At 35.8% G+C, this 22,062-nt stretch overlaps 2 protein-coding genes across 3 annotated transcripts in view; one reads left to right on the top strand and one right to left on the bottom strand.

Moving 5' to 3' along the window:
- The window catches only part of MCPH1 (microcephalin 1), a 135,585-nt gene that overhangs the window by 65,720 nt on the left and 47,803 nt on the right, over nucleotides 1–22,062 (top strand).
- ANGPT2 (angiopoietin 2) overlaps nucleotides 1–22,062 on the bottom strand; it is a 46,528-nt gene that overhangs the window by 14,414 nt on the left and 10,052 nt on the right. The window contains exons 2-5 of one of the 2 annotated variants that reach the window (XM_005441875.3): nucleotides 9,371–9,526; nucleotides 7,091–7,212; nucleotides 5,252–5,484; nucleotides 2,866–2,993 (exon numbers count right to left, since the gene is read on the bottom strand). In XM_005441875.3, the coding sequence (XP_005441932.1) occupies nucleotides 2,866–2,993; nucleotides 5,252–5,484; nucleotides 7,091–7,212; nucleotides 9,371–9,526 (639 nt within the window). The remainder of the gene's footprint in view (nucleotides 1–2,865; nucleotides 2,994–5,251; nucleotides 5,485–7,090; nucleotides 7,213–9,370; nucleotides 9,527–22,062) is intronic. The other variant, XM_027809135.2, reaches the window with a different exon arrangement.

Below are 22,062 nucleotides of genomic sequence, written 5' to 3'. Positions count from 1 at the left end.
TCAACTATTCTGCCTGGTTAAGACCAGGAGGTTAACTGGTTCAGGTGACTGCTGTAAACATGAAGCTACTAGCTTTCCATGACCTTGCCTCTCCCATTTTTCCTTGTGTCAGCAGACTTCTGCTGTTTTTCCTCCGTGTTTTTAAAAGAACTTAGCTTTTGTCCTGGTGCAGAACAGGAAAGCTTGAAAGCTTGAAAATATTAATGGAATGAAATAATTGTTTTCCTCTCAGCTCTTGTATGCAGTTCTATAGTTTTGGATTATAACAGGAGACAAATTAGTAAAGTGGGATCAGTTACAGATTACACAGAAGTTGTTTATAAGCCTGTTGGGAGGTCAGAAGGTGTTACAAGAGGAAAAGATGAAAACATAAACAGCAGTGCAGCACTTTTGGCAAATAAAAAAGGTCATTCTGTTTCCTGGTCTGAGTGGCCATCCACATCATAAACAGTTGAAAATGGTGTAACGTGTTGATTATCCCTAAACGTTCACTTCCCTTGACAACTCTTCTTCTGCATTTGTATTTATATAAAGAAAATACGCTTCAGAATAAAATTTTTTAGTCTCTTATTCTTCATGTCATATAGTAAGTAAAACTTTGGCTGTCTCTTTCAGTGTCTTTTTCACTCTCTCTGAAGTGGGCAGATTAAGATTAAAACATAATATTATTATATTCATTACTAATTTAATTGTATTATTACATTTTAACTACTTTTTTTAACCTAGTCAATTACCACAATGGGTATTTTTGTTAAGTGTTTTAAGCCTCCATGTTCAGACCTGAAGCATTTAATAATTTATAGTCTAGGAAATTTGTGATTGTACTTTTATTTCAAGGACAGAATATTTTAGTGGGTTTTAATTTTGTAGAAATGTGCATTACTCTGGCTCTTCAGATCATATAAATTGCCTAAACATTTGTAGCTTTCAAAATGCAGTGTTAAAAGCTTATGACAGAAATTTTCATTCCGTAATATGGCATGGACTTGTGTCTGCTTTTAGGAAATATGCATGCTCTGTATATTTGATAGTAAAATTATAACCAAAGGTAAAACTCGAGACAAGTAATACTAAGAGACTTAAGGAATGTAACCCTTCCTGAGATATCTAACAAAGACTGATGCAATCTATGACTTTAGTGATGCAGTAGCTTGCATCTCCTTTAGCATTAAAAATTGTGATTGCAGATATCTATGCTATTTAAACACTCTTCTGCTTCATGTGTAATAAAACACTTTATTGTACCTTATGTAACTAATTTTCCTGTGAAACAGATGTATTGACTATAGACTAGACTATTTCAAAGGAAAAACAGTCTTTTTCTTCCTTTTTTATCTTTTTACTCTCCAAGACAAGCAGACCACAGATAAAATTTCACTAGATGATCTCTGCAAAAATTGCAGGTTTGATGTGTTGTATTTTATAGGTTTTACCCAAACAAATTGGATATTTCCTTTAGTTGAGAGCTTTTAAGTGTAAAGATCACAAAGTCTGGCTTGGGCTAGATGAAGTTCTAGCATTTCAAAGACTAGTCACTCGTGAACTTAACTTCTAAATCTTTTCTATGAAAACTTTGGGGAAAAAAAATGCTTTCTCTGGCAGAGTTTTACTCGTTGCTTTTCCACATGTGCCCTCATTTTCCTCTGTTTTTGTACATTTTCTGTTAGGGTTTTTTTTCCCCAAGTATTTCTGATATTATTAGTAGAGCTTTAGGAATTCCATAAAATACTTCCTTCTTGTAAGGAAATGTCTACAATATGAAATTATAGAATTTGTACTTATATTTATAAGATTAGAAAATTATTTAGTGTTTGTCTAAGAAATATATTAAGCATTTTTATTTATATTCAGATGTCCCTTAGCTGCCTCAGACTGCTGTGTCTGAAAATTTGGAAACAAACGTTCATCATTTGAGCCCCTCTCCTCAGAATGCTCACTGGAATTTTTTATTCGTTATCCTCACAATCCACCTGGGACTTTTCTCCCTTTCAGAGTCTATTGATTGTTTCAACTGAATTACAATATCTGAAGCTTTATCATTTTATTTACTTCAGTAGATGGAGCATCTCCATCAGACATCGTGTTTCATCCACTGAGGGCCATTTTTAGCTCAAGGTCTCTTCTATTGAGGTATGGTGTATTACGGTAATTTAAATTGACATTGAAGTTCATTTCAGTTGGACACACAGGGGAAAAAGATATCCATAAAGAATTCAAACTGATCTAGTGAAACCACTGCAAACTCTCAACTTTTATTTAAATCTGGGCAGTATTTTCCAGGAAAGTCCTCTGTTACCCAGTGTCAGCTGTGCTGATGTAAGTGCTAATCTAATTGTTACATAAATGCCCTTAAAACTCTGTGTAACAAAGCACTGGCACCCACACATGAGTCCAGTACTAGCAGACTGCTTACGTGAGTACACATCCATGAGTACTCTTCTATGGCCCTGATTATACATCCTTGCACCACCTGAAGGGACTTGGGCATATGGAGGAACTATGAACTTAGAGGAGACAGGAGACTGCTGATCATGCAGAGCAACTGTGTTGGAGTTACGAGATTTTATAAAGAAATTGCAGTACTATATTGCTTTAATTGAGTTAATTATGTGGAAATAAAGAATGAAATTCTGGCATGCTGAAATGAACAATAAATGCTCATTCATTTCAACTGAGTCAAGATTTCACCTTTAGGACTTTCTTCTTCTTGTGAGATACTCAGGTCTGTAAGTGATGAAATGCTTATAAAAAAACATGGTAAGTAATAAACTTCACTATTAACTAGCTTTTAAAATAGCCTATTTACCAGATCAAATAACTGTTTAACACACGCTATGCCTAGGTAGCACTTTATAGCTATCCTACCTTCTTTTCTTGTACAGTGTTGGGAACTGTTAAAGTATAGATTCCACTCGTCGTCAGTCCAGATTTGTAAGCTTCAGCACAGTCTTTGAAGCTGATTTGCTCCTCTTTAGCTATGAAGTTGTTCTTAGCTGTTAAAAATGTAACAGAAATTGAAGGCATTAATAGTGTAATCAGCTTAAAGCTTTGCGGTTCTGAAAAATATGCCTGGGTCTGAAAAAAATGACAAATCAAGGTATTAATTATGTGTGTTGTTACTTTATATTATTTAGAGACATTATTCTGATACGACTGTGGTTGCTTGACAGGTTGAAAAGTGCTGACACTTATTAATATGTTGAATAAGAAAACTTAGGCTATAGCACTTCATCCAGTTGAACAGTTTCTGCTTTCATTCATTTCATGGCCTTTGGTATGCTCCTACGTGCATCACAACCTCTGCATGCATTAACTACTATTACAAACATCTAACTAGCAACTGATTATATTAATAATGACCTTTTGCCAGAATTATGGAATCTTTTACAATACAGCTGCCTGGAATAACTACTCTTACGAAGTTCTGGGTGGTTTTTTTTTTCCCCTGTGTTGAGCAGGAACAGTTTTGTATATATCAGCCTGAAGCCTGGTATCTCAGCCCGACCCACTAAGGATATATCCCTTCTGGAATTCATTTGTGTAAAAAGTGTATTTTAATATGGCTAAGCCTTCTTATTTTACAGAACAATCTGAGGCTCATCTTTTTGTTCAGTTCTTTATTAACTATGGAGATTGGAATTTCCTGGCATTTTGCCTGCTGACTGATATTTCATATTTGACCCTTTTGGGGTTGGTCCTGTGTATTTTCCCTTTTAATTTAATCTAACAAGCACAGCCAGTTAGTACAAAGTTCTAGGTGCCATATAAATACATGCTTATATTACAGTTGCTTATTATGTTCTTTTTAGCTTGCTTATTCATGATTTACCTGTTTACGTGCTTTGCCTTAAATATAAAAATAACACATTCAGTGTTTTAATTGCTTTTCCACACTCTATTGTTTGTATACTGTCTTAGAAGCTTTCCCTGCTAATTTTGTCTTTTTGGCAAACACTCATTATTTTTTCCACTCTGGGTTTAACAGTGTTGTAGCCAACATTACTTTGACTTGTTTACTTATTTGTGCACTAGCATAGCAGATAACATCAGCAGGAACATGTACAGCCTTGGTAATGGTATTTAAGGGGGTAGTGTCAGTTACTAAGACAAAAAACTTGGGATTTGCTTTGTTTAGAAAAACCTACATTGTATTATTTAGGACACTCCTGAAAGTGAGGACTTCCAAACACCCTTTTCCTTTTCTGTGATCCAACACATTATAGTGATGTAGCATAGTCCGTCTATACTGTCTTTTCAGTTGTAATGACAACTATTTTTAAATTCTCCTAGTATTTAATTTTAAAACCTTTATTAGATGTTCCATATGCTTGTGCATTTCCAGCCCTGAGAATTTTATAGGCAAACATGGCAGATTCTTTACTCTTTTATAAAGAGTAGCCATACCTTCTTACTTTGTCAGAGTTCTGTATCAGACATGAAATTCAAGATAAGGAATTTGTTCATTTGTTGAAATCCTGTTTAGCCATAACTTTCAGTTTATGGTTTGTGTGGATTTTTTTATGGAGCATGTGAATCTGCATAAATTTGGAAGCTATGCTCCGTGGCTATGATTTGTTGCAGGGCTGTCAGGCATTTAGGGGTGAGATTATTGCCTATAAAATTTGCTAGGCTGAAGGATATTTAAGATGAACAGGGAAGCTTCAGTGAAAGACTGGAGGACTTTGGGGACTACCTGCTGCCCTGCGCTGGTGCTTTGTGTTGTTTAGGGCTGCTGAAAACTGGGCTGGTACTGATTCCTTTGCCTTTAATAGCCACTATGATTTGTCCTTTCTTTGATCAACTCTGTGTGCATAGAGCAATTAAGAGGCAGCAGAAGCAACCTCTGCAAGCCAGGAAGAAAAGCTACAGGCCTACATCATGCAGTCTAACCTAGACATATGGTCAAGGGAATGTGTATTGCCAGATCAATGAATGCCACGTGAGACGAATGATTCTTGGCATCTCTGTGTTTTGTTGAACCACTGGACAAGTGGGCAGGCAAGCCAATACAAACCACAGAATATGAATAAAATGTGGAAAAGAAATGACATAGATGTTGCGGTTGTTCTCCCCCACCCCTGAAAACCAGGTTAATTAACTCGTATGCAGAATTTAAGGCAAAAAAAATATATTTATACAGTTTTGGAAAAGCAGAAGTGTGGCGAAACTGGTTCTAAGACTTTATAGGTAATAATGTACACAAGTTAGGGAATGTCACTTAAATGATATAAGCACGTCTGCTTTTACTTACAGTTTGGTGTAGATATCATAGTAAGCAAGTTATGAACAGTCTCCATCAGATCATGTTGCTGTTTTTGCAGAACTGAGTTGTTTACTGTAGCTGTAACTAACTGTTTTTCTAGTTCTTCTATTATAGAATTCTGTCTGGCTACCAGGACTTGAAGCTGATCTTTTTCATCTTTTATTGACTTCAGCTGAAGTGTGTGCTTGTCTTCCATCTCAAGAACTCTTTTCTCTAGAAAGCTAAATAAAAGATTACCATTAGGCTCCCCATAAACAATTTTGAGCTGATGTAAAGACAGTCATGACTGTTACAGAAGTTTCTTTCTTCATAAGTACTCAACTGCATTCTCTGATGCCGTGCATGCAGTAGAAAGCTAAACAAAAGATGAGTTTAGTTTGATACATATGCTTTAATTTATGTTATTAATACATTAATTAACTTTATTTACTATAGTCTGTATTGCAGGCTTTTAAAGCATAACAGTTGGGTGGTTTAAAATTCAGCATTATGAAAGGAAACATATTGTGGAAGATTTCATGGTTTTATCCTATTAAAAAATGAAACTTATTTAAAGATGAGCCTATGAACTTTTCAAATGTCTTGTAATTATAGTAAAATACACACTTAAATAAATGTTATGGCCGTAAGACAGGGAAACATGCAAATAGTTCCTTGAAGATGTGTTACCCATCTCCAGTTCTGGAGCTGGAGTAAGTAGGTGGCTGCCTGGAGCACTGTTTCATTGGTAATTATTCTGATGTAGACTCTGAGAAAGCTGATTAAAAGGTGCATGGCCAGAAGGGAGAAGTTCACCTCAAATCCACTGCTGTTATTGAAAAAAAAATCTTGAACTTTATAATTAAGTCTCAAGCAGATTAGCTCGATTTCAGATTGTCTTTTGTTAGGTGAAGAAACAATGCTTTGTATTTATGTTGGTTTTACAAGGGTAGTCTAATGTTTGCTGAGTTCAACACAAAAAATAGTGGTATTTTAAAATTCAGTATTTGCTTTTTGATAAGGATGCTTGTTCTTATTAAGCTGGCAGATAAAACCTTTAGGGAGCATGTATAAACGTAGTAGAGTAGTGAACAAAAATGTCAAAACATGTCTCCTGGGTTTAAGATAATTCTTTCAAAATAAAAAGCACTTTGCACATATGGTTCTCATTGGAAAACACGGCTTTGAAGGAGAAAACTTACTGTTATTGTTGCTTTTAGATTTCTCTGTAAATTATTTATTGCCAGAAGTAAAATAAGACCCCTGTGATACAAAAATGAAACTAGCTGAAAAAAAGGTATGAGCCTTTGGACAACAGCTGAGTACAGAAACGGACAGGAGTAATAGCTGAATATCGGTCTGAATTTCAAAAGATTGACTAGTAAGGAACATTGAGTATTGAGTAGATTTGACTTTTCTCATCAGAAAAAACTGTGGCAATGACCTGATTATGTATTAGGATAGCTATGTACTATGTGGAAATAAAAGTTTTACAGATGTGGTCGCACTGGATTAGTTTGAGTCAGATTACATAATCCGTAACTTCATCTGGATAAACCTGAAGAAGACTATAAATGGGCTACAATTGAAGTATTTCAGGTTTAAGCTGAAGTTCATCATATAAAGGAGAACTTTCAGTAGCGAAGAATGTATATGAATAGAACACAAGAAGAATAAGCCTGCATGATTCTAGGCCTTAAATAATACATGACCTTCGTAATGAGCACAGCTGGGTGTGTGGAGCTTCTGTACAAGGCCTTTTTTTCCTACTCGAGTACATTTGTTTCTAAAACCTTTAGAAGACTCCTTCAGGGAATAGCATTTTATCAGGTTGATTGGCAAACTTACCTGTTTTTTTCTTGTAATTTAGTTATCTCATTGGTCTGATCTGAAATCTGTCTTTCTAGTTTGTTTGTTGAAAGAGAGTGTTCCAAAAGCTGAAGTTCAAGTCTGGTTGTCTGGTTTAATACCTAAATAAAATTGATAAAAATATTTTAAAATTGTGATACTTCTTTTAAATAGATTGTAATTTATGTTATGACATCATGCAAATCTCTACTCAAGCCTATAACGAAGAAAATATCTTTGCTTAATTTGGGCACAAATGCTCATAGAGTTAGAATGGAGAAGAATACACAGAGTTGTAATGACTGTTGTTACACCACCATATATCATTGGGAAAATTTCAGTAGTATGTTATCTTTCTGATCAATGTCTGAGAGTTACTGTGTACTTTAGTTTTTCTGTCATACATTCCCCTCTGTTATGACATGCTTATTTCATTACTGGAAATCTTATGGTGGTTATTCAAAGAATAATTTGAGTTGTTTTCTCAGTCTGGTGTAGAAACAACCATATCTCTCAGTGGTTGAAATCTTGGCCCAGTCCTGGAATTATTAGATAGTTCTGTCTTTGGCCCAGTCCTGGAATTATTAGATAGTTCTGTTTTAGCTATTTTCCTTAATCCCAAATTGTATTTTAAAGCGTTTATCATGTGAACCACACTTTTATTGATTCATTCCTTACATTTTAATGTTACCTCTTCTATATGTACTGTTTACAGTCTAAATTTATTTGCATCCTTAAATGAAGAAATGCAGGTATTAGGAAGCATGAAAGATATTTTTTTTTGTTTGTATCGGATTACATTACTTTGAGGCATGTTTTCTAGAAATATTTTCTCATTGTTTTAGAACAGGTTTTTTTAATTCAGCAGAATTTGGCTTTTCTTGGCAGGAAGAATTGATTACTCATGTCCTTCACGTTAAACAGTCATTCAGGACATGATTTCACACTTAAGTGTAATTGAAAACTATTGCCAAAAGTAAGTGTCCTTGAGAGAGCAATTGTTTGGTTAATTTCCTTATGTTGTTAATTAAGCCCTTAACCCAGTCACCAGTAATTTCAAGCAGAGAAAGAAAGTTACAGTGATGATTTTCCTTTAAGCGGAAAATAATTGAATAATTTCCATAAAGACATTACTGTGAATGAATAAATACATTTTCTCAGCATGTGCAAAATACTGGGCTCCTGAATAATGCAGTCAGAGAGCTGAATTCAGTACATCTGTGAGCTATGAACTATCACTTTATTAAAGAGTTCACAAAGGCTTGGTTTAGATTAAAAAATGTAATTTAATTCATTGGATGAATTCTACAGCTAGTAAAACGTTTACCAAAGATTTTAGGGTTTGCATGCTATTTACATTATATAAAATGTTATGTGCTGCATGCTATGTTCATTATTTGTTTTGGCAATTATATATCTGAATTTTCCTACCAAGTCAGCAAAACTACAAATACATACCATTCTACATTGATTGGGCTTGCCCTTATAACATACTAAAATCTGCATTCTGTTTTCACAGAATGTCTTGTAGTTAACGCTTTTTAATTCAAGCAGTAATAAAAGGTAAACACATTAAATTTTTTGTTTGAAATAATTTAGAGAATAATAGCAATGGTAGACAAGTTTACATCTGTATGGATATACTTTTCTAGCCTCTTCCTAATTCCTTTTTTCTCAATTCACCTCTGATGTGTTTACTTATACCTCTGTTAAAGAACAGTAATACAGTGCATTGCACTGGAACTTAATTGTTATCCCACTTACAGTATATGTGAAAACATTCATTAAAAAGACACATTTTTCTTGATAAGTTATAAAAAATACAAAAGAAAATGTAAATGTAAAAAAGCAATTAGACTGGTAAATGGAACAAAGGTAGTCTGAAGGAACTCTCTTTTAGCAAAGATCTGGTGGTGACATGTGAATAATCAACAGAGATACACAACCAGGGTTGTATAAAAGCACACTAGTACCCAACTGATGCTTGGATATAGTATAGTAGTTTTAAGTACATTATCTTTAAAGATTAATGTAACAATTGCCCTGCTAGACATACTTCAAATCCTGCTGTAATGGAAATCTTTCAAGTGACAACAGTGGGCTTGACATGGAACTATGTATTACCAAATAGTAGTGTTTCCTTAAGCTGGGTAGAGCTGTTGATTGTAATGATTGATTTCTAATTGTTGAACTGAATAATGTAACACTAAACTGTGTTAAACGTATAGTCGCAAATGTTTAGGAAGCAGAAGCATTTTTAGGTTGAAATTCATTACTTACTTGTGCTTCAACATCTGTTAATTTGCGGGTCTGTTCAGCTGTTTGATTTAGTAAGTTTGTGCCTATTTCAATCATTACTGCAGTCTGGTTCTGCACTGCAGTTTGCTGGATCTCTACCATTTCTTTCTTCATACTGTCTTGGATGTAATTCTCAAGCTACATGGGAAAGGAAAGAGAAGATAGTTGCATTCTTTAAATGGGGGGGTGGGGGGTGGTAGTACAGCAAGCCTGCTGGCTGCCTTGCTAAACAAATTTGTTCCTTGTCTGTTATGCATTTAAGTGAGGTTTCCCAACGTTAAGCTCTGTGAAAGGAAGGACAAATACGATAAGGAATGTGTGGCCATGCATTTTCTGAGGCACAAACACAGATTTGCAGGAGGTAGGTAGAAGGCACGGTGGCAAGAATGCTTGCAAGGGCTTGGAAGCTTTCCTGCCTTAGTGCTCTCAGTACTGTAACCATCAGAGGAGCTTCACCAGCTTTGGCAGTGATGGGAATTTTTTAGAAGACAAAACTTTAGGATTTTAGTCATCTAGAAGTCAGAGATGAGGTCAGATACCATTTTACACTGTCATATGTGCATTTTTATCAGAGAGAATTTCAAATAAAGACATGAAACAGTAAGAAAACTTATAAATACTTCAAATGCTTAATATTTAGGAATGCAAAAACTTTTAAATACTTGATTCTGAAGTAATTTCTGTGTTTAATAAGGCTTTTTTTGTTAGTCATTTTATAAGAGTACACTGCTTTCAAGGAAAGCAAGGGGAAGATAAGTAGCATGGAGAAAATTCAAGTAACCTTCCATGAAGTCTGTCTTTCCATGTGTCTGGATTATCCAAAAGTAGTCTGACTCTTCTCCATGCTCCTTTAATATCATTTTCTCAATAAGTCTGCAAATATTTCATATTTCTTTCATGAGTCACTGCTCATGTTTGAACTCTTAAAAATCCAGGCCACTTGGATTTCTTGTTTTTTCATTGACTGGAGAAATTTCTAGAATCAAACTTCTACTTCACTCCAACACTGCTGTAGCAAAAGAACAATTATCATTTCTGATCTTCATGCTGTACCTACAAGAAGGATACTAGCTAGTAACAAATAGCTAGTGTCATTGGGCACAAATTATAAAACGTCACAAATTCCTGATCTATGGAAAATGGTCAAACAGGTTGCTATCTTTTTTCTTTTTTAAAAAAAAAAGTATTATTTTGCTAATGCTATCTTGATATGAATAATGGCTTGGAGTGAGGAGGAGCTTTGAACATTATTGTATGGCTCCTTTCTGTATCAGTGAGGAAAAAGCAGCTTATTATTTAATACTCTCATCAAACCACTGTTCAGATGGAGCCATTCCACTTCTGACCAGCTAAAGATCAAGCAGCAGATCCACCAGCTTGGAATGTCTCCCCCTTAAATATTACTTAGGCAAGGACTGGATTTTTTTTTTCTTTCTGCTTTCACAGTTGTTTTTTTACAGTGGTAAGTGAAGAAAACAGGATGTATTAGGAAGTTAGAACCTTTAAAACTGGAAGTATATCCTTAGTTTGAGGCAAGCATCACTTCTTTTTGTCCAGCGTGACCAAACTTTCAAAGCAGTATTTGTTTGTTCATTCCATTCTCCCCATGCAGCTGGTGAACTGCAATGCACAACAGAGATCGCAGCCTGGCACGAGCTTTGACTATCTACTATACCGCTGCATAAGTGTACTTACTTCTCAGATGTACCACAAGGATTTAACAGTAGCCTTTAGACAGCCTTGCCATGCTCTTTGCCTAATAACCTTTTTGAATACTAAAAGTAAACATACAATCATCTGGGTTTTGGCATGATAATTTAACATGGGTATCTTTGATCGCCATCACACCGTGGCAGATTTGTTCCCTATTCACAGGATCAGTTCTCAAGTGATACCTTTTGCTTCTGGATTTTTCTCACTTTCAAAAGCTTCCTCACACATAGATAAATCTACTTCGACCAAACATGTTGGAATTTTTTTAAAACTTTGGTGACATCTTTTAGGTCAGCTGCTTCTTTTCTGCTGACCTAAGATCAGTGGCTTTTAATTGTGTCCTTGATGATTAGGATATGAGATGTTGGAGTATAGTGATAATTAATTTAAAAAGCAGTGCAAGATGGTATTTAGTACACCATGGTCCAAGGAGATGTGCAAAATTCTGAAGGCTTGTATATAGACAAAAATAAGTAATTTTTCACTAAAGTTAGATGCTGCTCCATGAAGGCTGAGAACAGCAATTAAAATGTGTCCCTCTGAAAACATCTGCATCTGGGGATTAAACAATTTGAGTCCAAATTAACTTTAGCTACTGAAACTGGAGAACTGAACATCATTATAGACAACCTGGAAAAGACCTTTGCTGAAATGCACCTCTGTTAAAAGAAAACGGAGATCTTCAGAAAGCATTTTGCCTCAGTATCACAGTCAAGCATGGTAATATCTTTATAAAGATCAAGGATATGGCCTCGCCTGGTGGACTCAGTGTGTATCTGCATTTCGAAGGGACATTGCGGGGGGGAAGGACATATACAAAAAGAAAAATAAGTGTGACATCTCAGGTATCAGACAGGTACCATGTAAGAAAGCATGGAAAATATTGCGTCTTCTTGAATTCAGAAAAAAAGGCCCACAAATGAAAGAAAGAAGGCAATAAATAGATGAACAAAGAAAGATTCGTCAAGAACTTTGATCTTTCATAAAATAACTGTGGATATAAAACCCTCATTCTTCAAGGTTGGTTCCTTGTTCGCTAGAGAGAGATCAGAATGAGAATCTCAGCAAGGTCATCTCTGCAAGTAAGATCAAAGAACTGCATGATTTCTTTGAGAATGTTATCACTGGGTTATTCCAAAACACACTACTAGAAAATTAGTTAATTCTGGGCTTAAAGGTAAGGTAAACATTTTACAGTAGGCTTAGGCAATTGCTCAGTTAAAACACAGAGCTGTTAAGGTTGCTCTGATTACGGTACGCAAAACCTGTGATTACAGCTTCAGGCATCTGGTGGTTCTGGTTGCCAGATTTTTATACCCCTTGTCACTGTGCTTGCAACCTTAGAAAGCAGTTTTGTTTGGACACACAGACCTGCAGTTTCATAATTTTTCTTATTTGAATAGCTGTAAATGTAAGCCTATCTCCAAGTATCTAACCTCTTTCCAATAATCTCATTTATGTGATGTATTCTAAATTATTGAAATATTCTCTTGACTCTGGTTTAACAGTTTGTCTTCACATCTGTTTTTCAACTTAAAAATATTAAATAAGTAACTTAGGGAATATGGTATTTGTTCTTCCTTGAAAGCATGATATGAACATGAAAAAGGATTTATTTTAGAGATCAAAAGCCAGTTTCATAACCTGGCTCATTTATTCTAATTTAGAGCAACACGAAGCATCAAAATGATACTGACCTATTAAGTGGCTTTGGAGCTTCTTGTGGGTTTTTTTGTTCCCTAAAAATCCTACAAAGCATGATTACATAAACCCCTTCTGTTCCTTCCGTAGTATTCACTAATCCTCTCCCACTTTTGTGCATTCTCTGCGTGTACACATCATGAAATCCTTTTTCCTGACCTGAACCAAGATACACACGCATCCCGCTTTGCTTATATATCGTACAATGCAAAACCATAGAAAGTAGGCCTTTTTACAACTACTTTTTTTCCTCCCCCCACCCCCACCCCCCACCCCGCCCTAGTGGCAGGTGCTTACTCTCTTAAAAAAAAATAATTACTTTCAATCCAAAACGCCTATTGTCTCCCACTAAGCTTAGCAAGAGCAGAACGTATTCCCATTACATACTTTGAGAAAGCAAGGCCCGTGGGTCTCCCTGAGGGGGAGGTGGAAGAACTTGATTTCAATACAGGCTCCAGTTAAGGCAGCCAAGGCTGAGCTTCATCGACAACACTGAGGATTAGCAGCCATTTCGCAGGACTGCCATTCTTTGTGGCACGCTTTGTAGCGTACTATTCATCAGTTCCTGCCAAGGAGCCTCCTTCCTTTATAAGCAGTAGCACACTCAGAATTTCTGAAGAGGGGAGAATAGCTTGCATCATTTACAAGAGGGAAGGGCACAGGAATGAAATACTTCGGTCCCCGTCCATGAGTTCAGAAGCTTGGCAGTTTAAGCAATATGTCTATCTTCTCCAGTACTTTGCTCAAAAGCGGAAGGTCCAGCAGGGATTATTTGCCACCATTTCTCCTTTGCACATGCCTAGTTATGGGAAGATAATTTTTAATCTCTTTTTTGAAAATCAATTAATAGCTGGCATAGAAGACTTGTGTTGATAAATGTTAACCTTGATTACATGATGGTTATTTTGGACAAAGTAATTGTCAAAACCTGATAGCTGACTATTAGTGATGCATTTTCTTTCAGAAATTCTGCTTTTGAGGAGTCAGCCAATCAATCTGAAGAAAATTGCAGGGAGAGGGAAAGAGGTATTAATACGTTCAGATTTGAAAAAAGAAATAATTGATAGCATTTCAGTGATTCTTCGTGGGATGTTATCATGACACGTTCTATTTTTTGTGTAAGACTTTGCCTGGCATATATTCCTGAAGAAAGTAAATATAAAAATGAAAGCAGAGATGGGAAGAAGCATGTCTCTTAAAGTACGCTTAAACTGCAAAAACAGCTGGGAAAATTAAAAAAATTACAATTAAGGTTTGTAATATGGTGATGCGTTTTTAGAGACAAAATTCTCTAAGGTCATCAGTTTAGGGCTGTCATGCTTTATTACTTAAAATCATGTAAAATAATAAAATCTGATGAAAATGCTTTAAGTTGCCAAAAGAATGAGGACAGATCAATCATATTGGAGCACATTCTAAAATATTGCTTTTATAGCCAAGATTGTCTTTTTTTAAGCAAGCTTAAAACTGGCAAGAAATAAAAGTCAACATGTAAAGCATTTGTTAAAAGAAATTTGTTTTCTAACCATTGGCAGATAATAGTATTAATCCTTTTTGAAGGGTTGCCAATACTTATTTAAACGAAGAGCCTTCCTGATTGCTATTGTATAGTTCTGTAATATGGCCACAACAATTTTCCAAAGTATCAGTAACTTATTTGTGCATTTTGTAGACACTTCAACTTAACACCTTAACCATTTTTTCATTTAAAGTTATAAATGAGGTCTTGCTTTTATTCTTTGCTGCCAAATGGTTAGTCTATACAAATTGAACGGTCATGTTCCTGGCAGCACTTATAGCTATATGAATACATACATCCCTTCTTTGCCAAATGCTACCCCATATAAATACTACAAATAGTACTGGCTGCTAGTTTCATTTTACAGAATTTGTCAGTTATTGGAGCAGTCCTTCCAAGTAAAGTTTGGTGATTTTCTTTATGTTTATAATCTGATTCTGTCAACTGTAAAACTGGAATGTTAATTTTCAGAGAGAGCTAATGTTAATTGTTGAGTTTCTATGTAGTGCTGTGTCCCCTAGAAGAAGTAGGTAGATGGCTGGAGTACGCACGATCCTTTGTATTCACCCCTAAGATCATCAAACTCTATCAGGACCTTTTTCCTTGAATCAAATACGGATTCCTAGACTAAGCAATTTACCAGTTTCAGGGAATTCATCTATAAGTTTGAGAAAATCCCAAAATCACTCTCTTTAGGCTTTCTTACAACTTGTCTACTGAAATCTGAAGATAATCTTTATTCTTACAATAAAGCATCCATTCTAAAACTGTACCTGCTAGGAGAAATAGCAAAGAGGTCAAAGTTTATCTGCAGTCGTATCTCTATAGCCCTGTATTTAGATCAGCAGATTCATTGCATGAAAAATGTCACTAGCTCCATGGACTCAGCAACTGCTATGTGATATACTGTATGAAGCTCAGCTGCATTTGGGTTGGTCATTCCATCTAACAGCTGACCGCTAGCCAAATGGAGAGGTCATACGCCTCCATGCCCCAGCCACATCTTCCTGCTGCTGTCCTTGCACCAGCTCTCTGTTGTTGGATTATTGACCAAACCTGAAGGCACTAACCTAAAAGAAAACAAGGGGCAATTTCTTGTTAAGTTTGAGGATTGTGGATCTCTTCTAGATGTCAAAACTTACTAAGATAACTGGTGGCTGCTGATAGCATAGAAAAGTTATTTTAAGAAGTAACATGACTTAAAATTATATGCTAAAGTTTTAAATACAGACTTTGCCTAATGTTCTCCTAAAGATATCTGTGCATATGAGGGTCATTAGCTTCCTGATTGCAGTGACAAGTGATTGTTTTCCTGCCGTTAATTTGAAGTTACAGATCCTTCATATTCTTGGCAGCAGCAGGCTGATAAATAAGGAATGATTTAACTAAAACTATTTTCAAGGGGGAAAACCAAAGAATATGCATAAGGTCCCCATGAGAAACAGCTATTTCTATTCAGACCTTGACTGTGCTTAGGAGTTAATTTACAAAATAGTTCAAAAGAACTTGCAGAAATATTGAACAGGTGGTATTACAACACATATTGCATGCTCAGTCATCTAATATAGATACGGTGAAAATTGCAGGGATAATGACATGCCTGTAGTGCTCTTCCACTATTTTTTGTTTTGAATTTCTGAAAGTGGAGTAGATACAGTAGAAAACCTAGCAACAGAAAATACAACATTTACAGCTAGGCATTTTTTAAATATGCATTGAAGCTACAGCGTTTGACATATTGAGCTGTCAAAAGCTTTCTGAATTACTGTTCTTGCATCCCTACTAAAAATGTCTTGTGCTTTATTCAAAACCTATCTTTGTGAATTTTAAATTAATTTAATCAGCCCTTTCAGCACTTGTGACCATCACCCTGACATTTTGTTCCCCAAGATGTTTATTTTATACAGAAAAGTGAGCAAGATGGAAAATGAACTTAAGCATCCGTAATCCATTTTGCTTTGTTCTAGTGACAGGGCAAAGTAAGAAATTCGCTGATGAGTCTCATCAGTTCTTTTTCTGAATGCTTTTCCAGAGTACAGATGAGACCTTCCTACTTCGCATACTCCCTGAGTTATCTTTAAGCCAGTAGTGCTTGGTCTTGGCTGCCTTTACCCTTGTTTCAGACGTGGCAGTGTTCTTTGGATTGTGGCCATGTCTGTTTTCTTCATGAGTTGTCTGAAGTAGAATTTAGCCCATAATTTGAAACATTTTTTTCAAAATCCATCCCAATGTGCAACTGTCTCACTGTAGGAAGTCATAGATATATGCCACATAATCCTTAAATTTCTGATTCACAGATGTATTTTTGGACAGAAAGACAGAAAGTACAGTTTTATCAGAGTATTTTAAAAGACTTCACTTTCAATTAAAATACTAAATATGTAAATTGTTTATTTGAAGTGTAAATTGTCTGAACACTAGGGTTTATTGGGAACTTTTTTTGGATCCTACTGAACATGGATAACAGTGAAATGTAATGTAAGCTTTATAAAAAGAAGAAAACACTGTCATGATTTCATCACAGCACTTCATATAGGCAATATAAACTATTTTACCTATCTATCTATATACGCCACACATGCTGCTTAATGTGCATATATGTAATGAAAGGAGTACCGTATTGCTAGGTGCTCCAGGTATGCTTGTATTTGTATTTCCACATCACTGCAACATACTGGTGTTATGAAGACAAAATACTAAAAATTTGAATTTTGCAGACAGTTTTATTCTCTTTAAAATATTTTTCTTACTTGTTTTCACAGTCTATCAGTGTTGCTACTGCATAAGGTTAGAATAAAAATGGAAAAATGACTATCCCTTCCAAGATCCATTTATCTTGACAGACCTAAAGGAACACATTTTTAAGGGCACTGCATCAATCTCTATCAATCAGACGTTAAGCTATTTTAAATCGGCTTTTAATAAAATATTTCTCTATGTTTTCTGAAGGTCAGTTATCAATTTCAGTAGCTTGCAACTTCTGGAAAAAAAAATTACTACACTGCAGAAGAAAAAAGTGATCATGTCTGGAGAGACATATTGCTGATGCCTTTTATTTTTTTTCCCCCTTTTCGTGGGGCAGGAAGTCCCGATGGACTATGTGTTGTTTCTCAAGGGAGAGGAAAAAATCTTTGGGGAATGTACATGGGAATGCTTGAGATGTCTCTATGCTATTAGGTTCTTACATGCTCCATCGAGCATGTCTGCCTGTCCAGACCTCCAGCTAAGATTTTTCTCTTATCTCATTTTCCTGTCAGCAAACACAAGGTGAAAGTAACATAAATGAATACTAGCTGAAAGTGAGCTGTGATTTATTGGAAAATATTCAAGCTAAAATTGTGTAATAAGTTGCTGAATGTTTAAATGCTAACTCTTAAAATAGTAAATACAGACTTTAAAGTAAATTATATGCGGGAGATGATTCAGTTAATGGCACCTGTGCACTAAATGAAAGCTTACCAACTTATTTTCATGTCTGATTACACCTCATTTAGAGGAAGCTGTTTGTTATAGCTTTATAATTTATACTTTCTAATAGAAGGAAAAAACTCCCCCCCTTCCTTCACTGAAAGTAATCTACTTGAATAAAAAACAAATACTTCATTAATATAACATGAAATTAAATGCATGAAATGCCCTCATTGTCTGGGCAAGTATTTATGAAGAATTACTTTCACTCTTTCTTCTTGACTGGAAGTATTTTGTACCTAATACTAAAAGGTATTACAGCATGATAATACTTTCTACCATATGTTTTGAACCAATTACAAAAGTTACCATCAAAATGTGATGACCTAGAAAAAGCAGAAAAGTGCATAGGAAAATGGAAGAGACTTACAGCTGAAACTGTCTTGAAGGAAATCTTAGAGCTGAGCTCCCACTGTTCCAGACACTGAGCTTGTTTTGTACACGTGACATTGCTTTCCTAACTGTGTGCATTTTCACGTAGTTTGTTACTTGGAGGACGACATACGTTCATTATACTATATATGATACATATATGTTTTATGGTGCATTTTTTTAGGAGATGTAAATAAAATTGCGAATGAAAAATATTCTTGAAATTTAAAAAAAACCTGTTAAATAGAAACTAGTCAACTTGACAAACCTTTTAACAGTGTGAATTTTTGTATGGGTGAAGAAATAATTTACAATCAGAATTTAACAACAGTATCTTCAGAACTAAAATCAACTATTTGGTGATTAACTGTTCTCATTAAGAGTTAAGGATATTCATTAAGGCAGTAATCTAAGATTCTGAATCACTGTTTTTCAGGATCACAGCTAAGTGGTATTTGTCTTAGAAATCAGGGAAGGAATTCATAAAGTTCCCATTAGTCTAAAAATAAAGAATAAATAAATAAATAGTGTGAGTCATGAATGGCATTTTGCCGAAGTTCAGTAGCACTGAAGCCAGGAAGACAAGAAGCCAACGATGCTTCTACCATTCACTGAAATGACTATACATATTCCTTGTTTTGTGCAACCAGCCACCAATATTCAAAATTAGGATTCCTTATTTATTAACGGTATAAGAAATACTGCCAATCAATATTTAGTGTTTAAATTCCAGGTTGTAGCAGTGGGCTATAATTTCACAAATTGAATATTCAAACTTTTTGGAGACAAGCCTACATGTTTTCAGTTGTACTTTGTACTTCCATGCCACCATCAGGAAACTGGGACTTCACCGCACTGCTGTAAAAATGAGATTCTGCACTAAAAAGCCCACATCTGAATAAACACTTCCTATCCCAGATCTAAAGTGATCCTTTCCCATTTGCCTATTTTTTTCCATTCCACTAAGCAATAGGCAGCTGAAATAAACTTACTATTAGGTATGCTGGTGGGTGTACTTACGATGTTTTTCATGAAAGACATTGGCTATGTAGCCTTACAAACGTTATGACATTTTTAGCGAATTTTTATGTCACGGATTTTTCACAATATAAAACCATTTATTATTACCTCAACTTACAATATCAAGTGAACTTTTTTATGAATTTCTCTATCAACACAAAAGCCTATTTTAGCGAACAGCTCACGATTTAGTGGAGCAAATCATACTGCAATTTTTTGAGGAGATATGAAGCAAATTCCTCTTTTCAAAATACGTCATTGGGAAAGTGAAAAAGAGCTAGGCATTCACAGTTCATTCTCTGCATTGCTTTCTAGGGAAGCAGTCATCTTGCATTCCACTTCCAACCAGAAGGAAGAATGATTCGGAGTTCAAGGATCAAACTAGTTAGGAAGCTGTGGAATACAATTAGTCCCTTTTGTAAGCTATAAAACTGGGTGTCTCCTGTTTCAAAGCTGTGTTCACAGAGCATCTTTCAGCATGAAAAATCATTAGATTTTTTTTAAAAAAACTTCACAGATAAAGGAGACTGAAAGCATTTTGAGTAGTTCTTAAACTTTGCAACATAGTGGTTTCTAAATATAGTTTATGGAACTTTTATAAGATTTCTTTTCTTGAAGAAGAAGCCTCAATGATGATGCTACCAAGACAGACCCAGTCATTTGAGCTGAAGGCCTGCCAATTTCTGAATGCTCAAGACTTTGAGACAGTACACGTCAGCTGCTGATTTCAGTTTTGAAGGACTATGTTTCTCTACTAAGAACTTGCACTGATTTTCCTGTACATTTGCAGGGGGAGGGAGGTGATTTCCCCTCTGAAGTGCTGTAGTTCTTTTTTTTTTTTAAGACACACTGCATCTTTCTGTCCTCTGTTTCTGTTGCTAATATGCTGGATGGACAGTGGAGGTGGTGTGTCTGAAGAGCTGCTACATCTTCACCGGACTGAAAATTCCTCCCTTGCCAGACCAGACCTGTCAGAGAGCTTCCCTGAGGTTTCCGAAACACTGGGCAGGGGAAACAGGACCCCAACACCAAAATGGACTTGACTGATTACAGAAAGCACTAAGGGCTACCCTGAGTAAGGGAAGCTCAGGTGGTCACCTCTGCTTAGTTTAAAAAAAATCGAGCATCTTTGTATGTTCTTGTCAAATGCCATCTATTTATTTCCTTTTGCTGTTCCGTTAGCAGTTAAGAGTGTTTAAAGCAAAAGCTTCTGAGGAATTCCATGCTTGAAAGATAACAGGAAGCTACTGTGTTAAGAGTGGACAAACACAAATATTTGGAAGTAAGATCAGCACGTATAGACAGCATACTGCAGAAACAACATGTAGCATGTGATGCAGACAAAAAAAAGTATTTAAAATCAGGTAATCCTGATTAGAAAAAATACATTTTTTGCCTCAATAGCCAGGATTATCCCTTCAAAAGCAGGCAGTTTAGTCTGTTGGCACAGAATGAAGAAGCAAAGTCTATCTATCCATTGCTTCCAAAAGTTCCTCTTCGTCTCTGGTGCCCCACTGAGCACTCAGGCAGTGATGGAAAGTCACCTCTTGAGCTGAGCTCGTCAGTGCTCCTGGAAGCCTCTGAAGCCTTGCAGCTGCTAGTTGGTGCCCTTCTATGAAGACCAGAAACTGGAGCCAGATCCTCTGGAAACAAATGATGCTGTTGGCATTGATTATAATAGAAGAGGAGGAACTCTCAGCAAAAACGGCTAAGAACCAAAGCTATGCACTACAGGATAGACATTTTATGAGGAAACTGTCCCTGTCTGTCAAGATCTGATGGGATGGGCCACTGAAGAGGGAGACTTAAATGCACTTTCCAGAGACTCCCTTGGATTCAAAACTCTGCTCTGAAGATGACTAACCAAAGTACCGTGACACTGATACTGCATGCAGCTAGCCAGACACAGAAGCTATCTGTCTTAATACCCAGGAAAGTATGCATGCAGGTGAGGGTTAAGAAATTTAACGAGGACTGAGCTGAGAATCCAGAGCTGAGAATCCTGAATGACAAGGGATGCACAGAAAAGGGATTTCAGACTGGACAGCTGGGAAGCTGAATGGTCTTAGCAAAGGGAAAGAAGGAGAAAAAAAGAAAAAAGGAATTGAATCTGTGTGAGCAGAATTTTAAAAATTGATATGGCAGGGATAGGAATTCATAAAGGTAATGGAAAAAAAGGGCCTGGAAATATGATCTTAAAAGCAGCTGAGGGAAGGAATTGACTAGTTGGCTTGAAGGTTAAAAAACATTGTGAAATTGAAAGGAAACTTCACTGAGGAAAATGGTGAGTGTGATAGACTTGACTGGATGAGACTCTTGGGAAATGTTACTCCCACATGAACTTGAGAGGGACAAGCAAAGGAAAATGTCTATCTCCATGTCACTAAAATTATCACTCTCTTTTTCTAGTCCAGTAACATCCCAACTGGTCAGAGGTGGTCCACAGGAAGTAAGCCTTAAAGCACATGTATGATTTACTGGTTTACACCATTATCAACTTCAAATAATTAAAAAAAAAAAAAGTTTCACCTTTTGAGTCAAATGAGTTTTTAGATACATCAGATGAAATCTCAGTTTCACTAAGAAGTCAGTAGGAATTTTTCTATTAGCTTAAGAGCAGAACTAGGTTTTTGTATACTGTCCTCTGAGCCTTTTTAAACTAATAAAAGTTTACCATAACAAAGAAGCTGAACTCAAGACATGGATAAGTTTTCTCTAGATTCAAGTCAAATAAACTTATGTGTCAGGGGAAAAAAATCAGGGTATTGTTAACTATATTTAAACTTTCTTCCATAGCTGGTAAACTGTAGTTGTCAGAATCCTTGCTTGCATGTGGTAAGATTTCAGCAGATTATTTATATTTGTTGCAGTTTATATTCTT

Source organism: Falco cherrug, chromosome 6 (genome assembly GCF_023634085.1).
Source record: "Falco cherrug isolate bFalChe1 chromosome 6, bFalChe1.pri, whole genome shotgun sequence".
Lineage (NCBI taxonomy): Eukaryota > Metazoa > Chordata > Aves > Falconiformes > Falconidae > Falco > Falco cherrug.
The sequence above is the reverse complement of the archived record's forward strand: the minus strand, read 5'-3'. Positions and strand labels throughout refer to the sequence as shown.